General features: G+C 42.9%; 1 protein-coding gene across 4 annotated transcripts in view; it reads left to right on the top strand.

The window, feature by feature from the left end:
• The window catches only part of ETS1 (ETS proto-oncogene 1, transcription factor), a 128,957-nt gene that overhangs the window by 97,159 nt on the left and 19,608 nt on the right, over positions 1 to 12,190 (top strand). For 3 of the 4 annotated variants that reach the window (XM_032167870.1, XM_032167871.2, XM_032167872.1), the window contains 5 exons: positions 53 to 172; positions 1,143 to 1,343; positions 4,484 to 4,561; positions 5,556 to 5,804; positions 10,182 to 10,442. In XM_032167870.1, coding sequence (XP_032023761.1) covers positions 53 to 172; positions 1,143 to 1,343; positions 4,484 to 4,561; positions 5,556 to 5,804; positions 10,182 to 10,442 — 909 coding nt within the window. The remainder of the gene's footprint in view (positions 1 to 52; positions 173 to 1,142; positions 1,344 to 4,483; positions 4,562 to 5,555; positions 5,805 to 10,181; positions 10,443 to 12,190) is intronic. The other variant, XM_058446770.1, reaches the window with a different exon arrangement.

Here is a 12,190-nt window from a genome sequence, read left to right as displayed (position 1 = left end):
TGGTTCATTACCTATATAATTTTTGTTATTCATATGCAATTTTTTCATGCAGATATGGAATGTGCAGATGTCCCACTATTAACTCCAAGCAGCAAAGAAATGATGTCTCAAGCATTAAAAGCTACTTTCAGTGGTTTCACTAAAGAACAGCAACGACTGGGGATCCCAAAAGGTATGGTTTTGTAGTTGGAAAAGGAGTGGTTGGGGTCAGGCCCTTCGGGAAGACTCATTTTCTCACCTGGAGTGTGTGAGGCAGACGTTACACTAACCACATTGGAGTCAGCAGCTATGGGCCATGGCTGTCATCTGTTAGGACAATCGTGACACACATACTGAGGCTGCCCCATCTCCTGGGCTTGTCCCTGCCATCTTGGTATGAGGACAGTGGTCCTCGAACCTGCCTGTATGCTAGAATCCCTTCTGGATCTCTTGGAGCAGCTCTCATGTTGGGCATTACACCTGCTGTCATCTGAACTTCTAAGTGTCATTGGCGGGTGTAGCCAGGTTAAACCTCAGGTCATGTATGAAGATCGCATGTTATCAATACTACAGTGCTACTCAAAGCATAGCTTATGATAAGTACAGACTTTGCAGAGTACCTGGTATAATACAGGCACCTAATAATGTTATTACCAAGTGCCATTTGAATGAATGACTACTACTAATTGCTACAATTATTACCACTATAATTGGCTAAGATAAAAAATAATTGAGAATAATAGTCTCAAGTATATTATAACTTAAGAGCAGGGAGAGGCATGAGCAATCTCTTGTTATTATTGCTATTAAAGAAGCCATTTGTTCTCTTGTTCAGGGCTTTAAATAAGTCCAATGGGAATAAGGCAGTGAGAGAGGAGATGCATGGAAATCTTTGCCTGCAAGGACAGAGAATACTTATGTGGTACTTTTTGGCTGTCAGTAGTGACCTCCTAGCTGGTGAAATAGAGAAGGCGGAGATGATGAATGTGGAAGGGAGGGTTATGGAAGGCACTCAATGATGTGCAGGCTAGGCTGGTGCTTCCTCATTCGATGAATAAAGATAGCATTCTCAGCTAAATTCAGCTCCTTCAGTCTCCTCTCTGAGGCTTGGATAGGAGTTAAGAGCCCGACCTGCTGGATCTTCATCTGATCTCTTTCCTCAGACCCCCGGCAGTGGACAGAAACCCATGTTCGGGACTGGGTGATGTGGGCTGTGAATGAATTCAGCCTGAAAGGTGTAGACTTCCAGAAGTTCTGTATGAACGGAGCAGCCCTCTGCGCCCTGGGTAAAGACTGCTTTCTCGAGCTGGCCCCAGACTTTGTTGGGGACATCTTATGGGAACATCTAGAGATCCTGCAGAAAGGTAAATATGTGGAAACAGGGAGAGGTGGAGGTTATGTGGGGTTGCTGTGAGAGTAGGTAGGGGGCTCACCCAATGGTGGGACGTCAATGCCTTTCTCTGTGGGCATCCTATTGTAGGACATATGTGGGGATGTGCCTAGTACACTGCTCAGCATACAGCAGGTGCATTGGGGGTCCAGATATTAATCTTCAGCAAGATTGTACTACTGAAGCTTCTTGGATTGCGACATTCTAATCCAGGTCCTTATCTCAAACCCATGCCCTGTTTGAACAGGCAGTGCCCACAGCCAACCCAAGAATAGTTTGTGTTTGTTTGTTTGTTTGTTTGTTTTTTCTGCAATCTTAATACACACTGCCTTGATGCATGCCACATAATACCTGATCACATCCCGGGAAGGCTTAGCTTCTGAGACCGTATTAATAAGACAGATTTCTCTGCCCACTAACTGAATTGGAATTGCAGTAGTGCATCATACCTTTCACATCTGGAGCAGGAACTGGGGTTATATCGGGACGCTATGTTGCAACCTTGTAATGACATGGCCTCCCCTAACAGCCTCTTCCAACCTTTTTGGACCAAGTGACTCATGTACCACAGTCCTGGCTGAGTATAGAAACAGCAGCAGGCGGCAAACTTGGGTGTTTTTGCGCTTATTTTTCTGAATTTTTTCTTAAAATAAATTGCAGTTACCAGCAGTCAGCAGTGCCCTCCAGCTGACTGTAAGCCTAGAAGCCCATTGCCCTCTCTAACCCAGGCCCACCCTTTCCCTGTGGTCATCAGCTCTAACCCTTGGCACAGACGCTGGGGGAGGGGAGCAAAACTCAGGATTAGCACTTTTACCCCACATAATACCTTCCTCTGTTTAAGAATATATTCCATTCTGTAGTGCTCAAGAGAGACCCAAGCTAGATTTCTCTGTGCTCAAAAGTGTTATCTTTATTCCTTCTTTTCACCTTCTGTTGAAAAATAAGACATAAAGGAACACAGGAAAGAACTAGGTGAGTCTTTCTGTGGCTGCTTTTACCGAGGATGGCAGGCAGTTGCACAAGCTTCCCCAAAGCACCGGCATGTTCTCCGTGCACAGACACCCACTCATAGGTATTGACATGAGCGACCTGTTTATAGAGGGAAACGATATGGCAGGCTCCTAACAGATCAGATTTGACTGTTGACTTCTAAACACAATAGCAGATTCCATCAGAATGTGTAACCCAATATATTCTACTAAGAGGCTGTTTTCCTCCATTTATCACAATGGACCTGCCAGGTGTTTTGGGCTATCTAAGCTCATCTCTGATTGTAGTTACAATTAATATCTTTATCATGTCTCCTTGTTTCCAAACTGCTTTCAAATATGTTTTCTCTTTGGATTATCAAAATAACCGTGTGAGATAGTAAGGACAAGTCCTATTATTGTCCTTGTCTGTAAAATGAAGCTCAGGGTAGGTGATTTCTTCAGTATCACTCATCTCCTTTTCTTCATTTTATTTCAACTTTCAATACACTTTTATTTTATTTTGTGTATTTATTTTTTGAGACAGAGTCTCGCTCTGTTGCCCAGGCTGGAGTACAGTCACGCCATCTCGGCTCACTGCAGCCTTCGCCTCCCAGGTTCGAGCGATTCTCCTGCCTCACCCTCCTGAGTAGCTGGGACTACAGTTGCAAGCCACCACGCCTAGCTAATTTTTGTATTTTTAGTAGAGTTAGGGCTTCACCATGTGGTGAAGGTCAGGATGGTCTTGATCTCTTGACCTCGTGATCTGCTCACCTTGGCCTCCCAAAACATTGGGATTACAGGCGTGAGCCACCGCGCCCAGCCTCAATATATTTTTATTTAACTTAAAATTTAACATCCCATCCTGTGCTTTTTGTATAATAATGTGGACTTACAGGGGCCTTCTGGCCCCTAAGACTGGTTTGGCCTCACTTAGGGTAAAGGAATAATGTAAGAAAATTTAAGAGAATTAGGAAATAAGTCAGTATGTTTGAGAGCAAAAGTCATATCATCCCACCCAATATTCTGTTGAGAGAGGCAGAAAGAATTCTCCCTCTTCAGGTTCAGTTACTTGAAGAGATGAGCATGATGTTTGTGCCGAGCCTACAGCTTTTGTTCTGTAATTAAACTAAAGCAACACAGCACCAAAAGAGCATAGCTGTTTGGGGTGGGGTGGAAGGTGAAAGGTATGGGGATGTTTCAATCTGATAAACTGCTAAAGCAAAGTTTAATCATTTTATCTCAACTGGGAACTGTTTTTCTGTGCAGGCATAAACTTGTTTTCCCATCAGACTTTGGTCCTAACAAGCTATCAAATACCTGAGGAAAAACCCAAACCCATACTCTCTCTATGTCAGATTCTTATGGTGAAATATAATCAGACTGCTCCATACAAGAATCGGAGCCATGGCATTTGTTCCAGGGTAATTAGAGGATCCTAGGCTTACTGCAGTGTCATGCAGAGCTTTCTATCCGCAGGTGCACTTCGTCTCCCTTCCTTTCCTTTTCCTAGGGGAGTTGGCATCTGGGCAGGAGCTTGGTTGGGTTGCTTTTCTCTCCCTTGACACAAGCCCAGTCGCATTTCACCAAATGGAGTCACCTTACCAGTGTCCTGCTTCTTGTCTGGGCCTGAACTTGAAACCTGAGGGCAATGGGAAAAATACAAAACAAAAACCAGACGTCTGTTAGAGGAAATGGAGAATGTAAAATCTACGGCCTAAAGACTGCAATACATTTTTGAGAAGTTTTGAAATTGATCAGTTTGGGGGTTGGGGATTGATCCTGCTAACCTGGGATGTACTCAAGCCTTTGGCTGTAGTGTGGGCGACATACATGCAGCACGAATGCATTGAGAATGAATGCTGAATGCCTTCTCAGCCCTTAGAGATTACTCATGGATTCTCTTTCCAAGATACTAAATCCCATTTTGCAGCTACTGAAATAATAACCTTAGTCATATTTTTTTGATCTCTTCTTTACACAAGGCCACAGTCAGGACAGGCTCAGATACCAACCCAGTTAATGAGTATGCAGATTTCTTAGAAAAGGGGTTGAGATCATTGTGGTCTTTGCCTCCAAGATCCTTTTAGGCCAAGCATGACTTGACTATTGACCTCTTTGTTCATTCCCTATCTGTTCATTGCAGAGGATGTGAAACCATATCAAGTTAATGGAGTCAACCCAACCTATCCAGAATCCCGCTATACCTCGGATTACTTCATTAGTAAGTTCATTTCTACCCCTCTTCTCTCATGATAATAGGAAACTAGGAAAAGACCCCTATCTCAGTCAATCTCAGGCTCCTTCATGGTAATTCTATCAAAAATAATATCTTCTTAGATGTAGACTCTTCTTTGTTACTTTATTTTATTATTTTCCACAAATCACAAAGTTTCAACCTATGTATATGTTTCATTGACCTACCAAGTTCCTACACACTGGGATCCTTCTCTGATATCTTCACCTGAAAGTCATGCAGAGAGACTGCAACTGGACCCCTGAACTTTTGTTCCTATTTGATACTGTGCACTATGATGGCCAAAAGAGGGTTGGGTTAGGGGTTTGATCTTGGTCTTTGTTCTTTCCTTTTTACTAGTGGAGATGACAGCATTTCCTCCAAAATCCTTCTGTAATAGTGTGCTATGCAGCTTCAAATTCTATTACAGGAAATACAGTCTTCTCCTTTTTCATGTAAGATACCCAACCATACTGAAGAGATAGCCCGAGGGAAAGAATGAATGTAGGCCTGTTGCACTAATGTAAGCTCTGAGATATAGGACCATCTTATCTGAGGGCTCTGCTTTTTATAGGGAATATTAAACAGGTTTTATTTTTTCCTTTTATCTTTTTACATTATTACAATTTTTATTCCAGTAACACAATGATATTAGCTACTCTGTGTCATTTATTGTGTGGGGAATGTTGGTGGGCATTTTACCTCTATCCTGATTTCATCTTCATCACAGTGCTCCGGGAAAAATCGCAATCACCCCCATTTTATAGATGAGGGTATGAAGTCAGGAAATCAATTATCTTGTCAAGGGCTAAAGCTGTTTAGTAGTGGACAGGGTTAAAAATGCAAGCCTTTCTGATTTAAAGTATTTTCCCTTTATTCTCTAAGGAGCTTGTTCCACATCATAGGGCCCTGTAGATGGTGAAAACTGCTTATTTTAGGTACAAATCTCTCCTCTCTTTAATTGCAAACCCTTTGTTTCCAGGCTATGGTATTGAGCATGCCCAGTGTGTTCCACCATCGGAGTTCTCAGAGCCCAGCTTCATCACAGAGTCCTATCAGACGCTCCATCCCATCAGCTCAGAAGAGCTCCTCTCCCTCAAGTATGAGAATGACTACCCCTCGGTCATTCTCCGGGACCCTCTCCAGACAGACACCTTGCAGAACGACTACTTTGCTATCAAACAAGAAGTCGTCACCCCAGACAACATGTGCATGGGGAGGACCAGTCGTGGTAGGTCATATTTCTTCTCTGAAAGCTCTTGGGTTTACACGAATTACGTGACTTTGTGAGTTTTTTTCAGGTTCCATTTTTTTCTTTCTCATTTATTAGACCTGCAGATTCCTCAGTTTCAGCCTTCCCATCTTAGAGTGTCCAGCTACTGAGAACTTTTCATCGTGGTGTTTTAGCCAAGTCCATTATTATGACAAAGGCCATGGGGTCCACAGTGAAATCAAAATCAGTCAATCTAAGAAATTAAATGTCTTACTTGGGCAAAATGTTTTACTCAATTAATAACTCTAGTTGAATTTGGTCATTTTGAAAGGTATGCTCTATTTTCCTTGAGGAGGACAGAATCAAATAAAAATGGTTCAAGTGGCCACCCTGGACAACCCTTAAGCTTAGCATGTGTCCTGGTTCTCCTCCCAGAGGACTCCTGGGTCTGACTGTACATCCTGGCTTGGTACCTGGAATGACCTCTGCTGGCCAGCCTGGGATCTTTAGCCTCCTGTGACTTTGTCGGTTTGGGAAGATACAAGATGGTTAACCAACGATTTATTTGGAACCAGTCATCAGCAGTGTGGTGAAAGTGTGTATTTAGCTAGAGGACCAGGGAAGGAGGTGGCCAGGGGTTTCCAAAAGAAGGTAGTTTTGTTAACGTGACTATTATAATAATGATAAAATATTCACTGTCAGAGAAGAAAATGTTTCGAAATAGAGCTGGCTGACATAAAGCAAAAAAGGTGAAATGCACCCAATTTTTAGGAACAGGACATAAACACTCAGAGGTACAGCCTACCTAGTAAAGTGTCCAAATTGTTTTGTTTCTGAGAAAAATGCAGTCTATTGTAAGAAAGGGTTTGTCTATTTAGCAAGAGCTAGATGATTTCTAAAAAGGTGAAAAACATGACTTTTCTGGTGGGTAAATGGGAAAGAATTATAAATGGGAAGAGGAACAGGAGAAAGCTGATCAGGCGGGGCTTGAGTCAGATGTCAGGCTGGGGCTGGCCTATTAGTGATTTCTGCTCAATGACTGACCATATGTGGTACATATCGTGAGGGTCTTGGAGGAGAGCCCAATGGTACCTTTACTTTGAAGAATCATGGGTCATGCACATTGTCTTCTTCTTCGAGTATTCAGACTCACACTTCCTCCTAGCAGGCCTAGGGATCACCAACAAGCCCTGCAGAGGGAAAGTCCCTGCAAAATCAGAAGCCTTAATCTTCCTTCTTAAGGCCCCAGGGTGTTAGTGTTTCAGACTGAAGGGGATGGGTGGGACCAGTCGGCCTTCCCCTTTCTGGCTCTTTTTTATTTTTGGGTGCATGTCTATTTAAATACATACACACAAGTGTGTGTATATGTGTTTCTTTTTTATCAGGCAAGTCAAAGCATTAAAACAACTTTCTTCCTTGTGGGACTTTCTGTACATCTACACAGTAAGGCCAAGCCTGTGGGTTTGGGCTCAGCCGTGTTGTAACTTTGGGTAGATCTCCTGTCACATTGTTTTGAAATTGCATCTGGCTTTGCATTTGTGTAATTGTCTCTTTTCCCTCTCCTTTTCTTCGTTCTTGGTTTTGGTCCCCACCACCCCTCCAACCCCAAACTAATGACTATGGACCAAAAGTGACCCTTACAAAGAGACACGAGGTATTTCTTTCTGGCTCCACTCTTCTTCCCTCCCTCCAAGTTCAGGCCACAAAAACTTGAGGGGAAGACCATTTTGTGCAGGGCTGTTTTCTGCATGTTGGAAGTGCTGCAAACAGGGCCTATGCAAAGGGCCAATTGAATCTGAGATGCTGCGATTGGTCTAGACCGAAAGCATTACTGTTAGCTGATTGTTATTTATACTAATCATAGTACAGTATTCACAGGCTGCATTACAGCATACAGAGTGCTTCTATGCCCCACTTATTTGGGCCCTAAGGACTGTCTTTGTACGAGTCTGCTCAGTGGGTGGCTGGGTGCTGCCGCATCTTCTGTTTTGAGTGCTCTGAGGTCTGTTTGGTGGAGTCAGATAGCTTTGGAAGGAGCTTGCCGAGGCCCTTCTCAGAAAGGCTGGCTAGTGGACAGTTTAGAGAACACAGGTTTCCCTGCATGAGCACAGCAGCATAACTGAGTATCTAATCCAGTTGGATTCTACCCGTTTTTGGAGAAAATACCCGTAAATGAAGGTTCCCAGCACCAGGGTTGTGAAATCGAGCTAAAATGAAAGCTGCCTACCGCTGTAAACCACAGCTCTCAACAGGGTTGCATTTGCCTCATGTTTGGGGGGTCGCCAGAGACTGGTTCTGGCTCGGTTTAGTCCCCTTGCTTAGTGGGACTCCTTGGAAACTCTACTATCTTGCTTGTGAAAATTCTGTTGTCCTTTTTCTCCAAGTATAAAATTGGCTGATAGAGATGGAATCATTTCAGAGAGACTTTAGCATAAATACTATCGACTTGGTGGGGTGTTGATGAAAATATAAATTCTCCTTCTTAGGCTTTTGGTATGTTTGTCTTAAAGAGAAAATAAATGACCATGAAGATCAGTAGCTGGTATGAACAAATAACCTTTTTATGAGACGCCACAAAATTTCCTGTTCTGCTAAAACAAGGCTTTGACATTCTGGTTGTAGGCTGTTTTCTTAAATCATTTAGTGTGAATTTCTTGAAGAGAAAATTAGATGATCTCTAAAAAGGTGAAAAAGATGACTTTTCTGGTGGGTAAATGGGAAAGAATTTTAAAGAATTATAAAGAAATATATATTCATTTTTAACAAGAATGAAGAATTGCTCTTTTGCTAGTGGACTGGGTGGGCAGGGCTGATAACTCCATGAAGCTCTTCAGTTTGCTTTCCAGAGATTACCCTCCTCTGAATGGATGAGTGGAGGAAGGAATGAGATGAAACGGATGACACCACCGTTCTGTTTAAAGCAGTTCTGGAGGGGTCAGTATGTAGAGAAAACCTACAGCAGTGGATTTTACAAAAAGTACACACTCAACCAAATACATCTTATCCGGATCTTTAAGCAATGTTGGGAGCAACATATTTTCCTATATATTTAATTTAGATTTGGGCATCTGTTCATGTTTGATTTTTATTGTTTTAACCAATCTCTGCTGTCATGGAGGGGGAAAATACACTGGAAGCACACTAATATGAAGTTGTATAAGTCAGCTTGATTCTGGGATTTGAAATTTATAGATCAACCACCCCTGAACAATTAAGAGTTGACTTACGGATATTTCTACATAAATATTTGTCACATCCCTTTGCCTTTTGGCCTATGCTGAATTGAGGTGACCATCTAGTCTCCTATGATTTAACTTAGGTTACTTGAAAAGTATCTGAAAGTTGCATATGAAAACCATTCCTGTGAGCCATTTTTAGCTTTTAGATGCATTTGTTTTCCTACAAAACTTTTTTTTTTTTTTTTGCTAGCCTCCTTTTTAGTGGCATTTTTACCAATGGAAATTTCTCCAGGAGCTATTGTGCAATCATAGCAGCTGTTTATAACCTGGTTTGGGAAATTAATGAACTTGCATGATCTTGTGGTCAGTTAAGAATGCCTTAAGCAACTCACACAGTAAAGGATTTCTGACACTGCTGTGGACCTTAACTCTTTAATAAACCTTTTAAATACTGCCTACACTTTTCCAATGAAGTTTAAATTTCAAGTACATAATTTTTCTTGGAGAGGATAAAGAATATGGTTTTCTGTTTAGAAGAGTGACAGTGTGTGTGATTTTAAAAAATCTCTTGGGAAAAGCATCTTACACCATCTTACTCTATTTGAAAAGGCATAGGGTCAATACATGTATTTCATATTAAAATAGTATTTGGGAAAAATGCTAAAAAATAGCACTTAGTTCCAAGGTCAAAACAGGCTAATCTGCTCTTAGTCTAATGGGATTCTTTCTTCTTATGACCAAAATGTTTTCCAAACTGGGCCTTTTGAAGTCATCTCATTGGCTTGAGCTGGAGTGGGGAATTCAGCCTGACATTGCTCCGATTTCTTCATTTATTCATTGGGCCTACGACATCAGCCAGAAATCGTATCATAACATGTGTGATCCTCAGCTTCTAGATTTCTGGCTTTAGAACTCTTGAGGACCCAAACGCTACTCTGACAGATGTGAGCAGCGTTTGACTCTGAATCTCTGTACTTGGAGTCCTCAAACCAGGCAGCAGAGTGGCCATGGACCCTCGGATGGTGGCCTAGTGCAGCCCCTTTCCTCAGAGTCAACCCGTGACCCCTGAAGCTTCCATTCGCACTCCCCTCTCCCTTCTTCCGTCCCTCCTGCAGATCTGATTAGCAATCTGTCCTCCATAAGAGGGTTTTTACAGTTTTTTTTTTCCCCACTCCCTCCTCCCCTGTCCTCTTCCTACCTCCTCCTTTACCTCCAGGTAAACTCGGGGGCCAGGACTCTTTTGAAAGCATAGAGAGCTACGATAGTTGTGATCGCCTCACCCAGTCCTGGAGCAGCCAGTCATCTTTCAACAGCCTGCAGCGTGTTCCCTCCTATGACAGCTTCGACTCAGAGGACTATCCGGCTGCCCTACCCAACCACAAGCCCAAGGGCACCTTCAAGGACTATGTGCGGGACCGTGCTGACCTCAACAAGGACAAGCCTGTCATTCCTGCTGCTGCCCTAGCTGGCTACACAGGTAGGCGCCCTCCCGCTGCTTAGGCCAACTCCATCTGCACGTTTCTGTGGGTGGGGTCCTGGAAGGCACTCTGCACCTCTGACCAGAGACGACGAGAGACTCCCTTTTGCAGGGCAGCGGGGAGAAGTCTCTCTAAGAATTCTTTAGTCTCTCCAGCCACTCTGCTTGTGAATAGCCATTGATTTTTGGAAGCAAATAGTATCACTCTCTTCAAAGGGATCATTTCCAAGAATGGTAGGAAACTTATATTTTGGGTATTTTTCCATGTCTGGGGGAAGGGAACTGTAATGATCTGGCGTTCCTGGAAACTCTGTCTAGTGGCCTGGCATCAGGGGATTTTTCCTGGTCTGCTCTTGGGAGGTCTTTCTAAATACAAAATCAGCAGCAGCATCTCTCCAAGGCACGACTGAATGGCCTCCACACTGGGCTCTTCTGCAGCACGGTTCTCCTTAGGCCAGCTGTTCAAATGTGGGAACAGTGTCCTCAGTGGCACTACACCCTGTCCAGATCCATCCTGGCCTATAGAGAATACCCCTTCTCTCACTCGGCTTTATTATCAGTTTTCTTCCAGGAGCGAAAGCTATAGTTATGACAGTGATGAGTGAAGAAAGGCCATAGAGAAAGGAAGATGTAGGTTGAGAGCTTGAGCTTTGATTGAGACTCTGGTAGTAGAGCAAAACAATTCTTTCTTCAAATGGGTTGTAGCACATCATGCTACTTAACCAGAAAAACATGTGGAGAGTATAGCTGAGAAATAGCCAAGGAGCATTAATGTGTTAATCATCAGATCTCTCTGTAAGATTGTAGTGTTTTCTAAAAATTAGAAAGTGTGTTGTGAGTAGAGCTTATTTTAAAGTAGCTTTGATTACTCAGATGTGGTTTAGGCCTTTATTCTCTTATAATTCTCTCCACCCTGGATATGTTTTCATGTAGGGACCCTTTGTGTGGATGATGACAAACAGCAAGATCTGTGTTTCTATTGAGGTGTGTCTCTGATCCTTAGAGTATGCTGAATCCTTATTTTTGCATTCAGGGAAGCCTTAGGTCTTTTATGAAGAAAACCAGTGACCTTTGAGAACAACTCAATGCTTGAAAACTTACTCCCCCTTCAAAGATCAGGAGTGTCTCTCTTATGTTGCATTCCACATAGTTCCTAGTGCAGTTCATTGCATGAGTAGTGCTCAGGAATTATGTGTACATGTTGGAGTAGCAACAAGGTCAAGGCCAGGAATGGAACTTAAAGGTTCTTACTTTATTCTTTCTGCAATACCCTGGTGGTCTTTGCTTGAACATGGCTAGCAGGTAGGAACTTACTACTTTCCAAGGGAGTCCTTTCCCATCTTTGAAAGGAGATGATTAGGAAGTATATCCGTTTCCATTAAAAACGTCTGGGGTGAGGAAAAGTGTATTAAGTCACTCTCAGGAAGTACAAGAGTGCCAGCTCATGCAGTTATACCTGTTAGGGGTTAAAGAACTAGACTGCAGTTGAATATAGTGATAGAGGAAGGGAGATGTGCCGCTTAATTGGGAAGAGAAAGGAAAGGCAGAGGTAGCTCTAAAATGACTTTGTGGCCTTGGCAGGTAGACTTTAACTGGCAGTGCTTGCTTCTGTTTTTGTGGTGCAGAGAAAACTATGCTCTAGGTCTGAGTTATGTTTGGATAGATTGATAGTTGCCTGCCCACCCTCTCTTCTGCCCTTCCTTCCTTCCTTCCTCCCTCCCTCCCTCCTTTCCTTCTTTCCTTCCCCT

This window comes from Hylobates moloch, unplaced genomic scaffold, assembly GCF_009828535.3.
Source record: "Hylobates moloch isolate HMO894 unplaced genomic scaffold, HMol_V3 SCAFFOLD_11, whole genome shotgun sequence".
In the NCBI taxonomy this organism is placed as follows: domain Eukaryota; kingdom Metazoa; phylum Chordata; class Mammalia; order Primates; family Hylobatidae; genus Hylobates; species Hylobates moloch.
The sequence above is the reverse complement of the archived record's forward strand: the minus strand, read 5'-3'. Positions and strand labels throughout refer to the sequence as shown.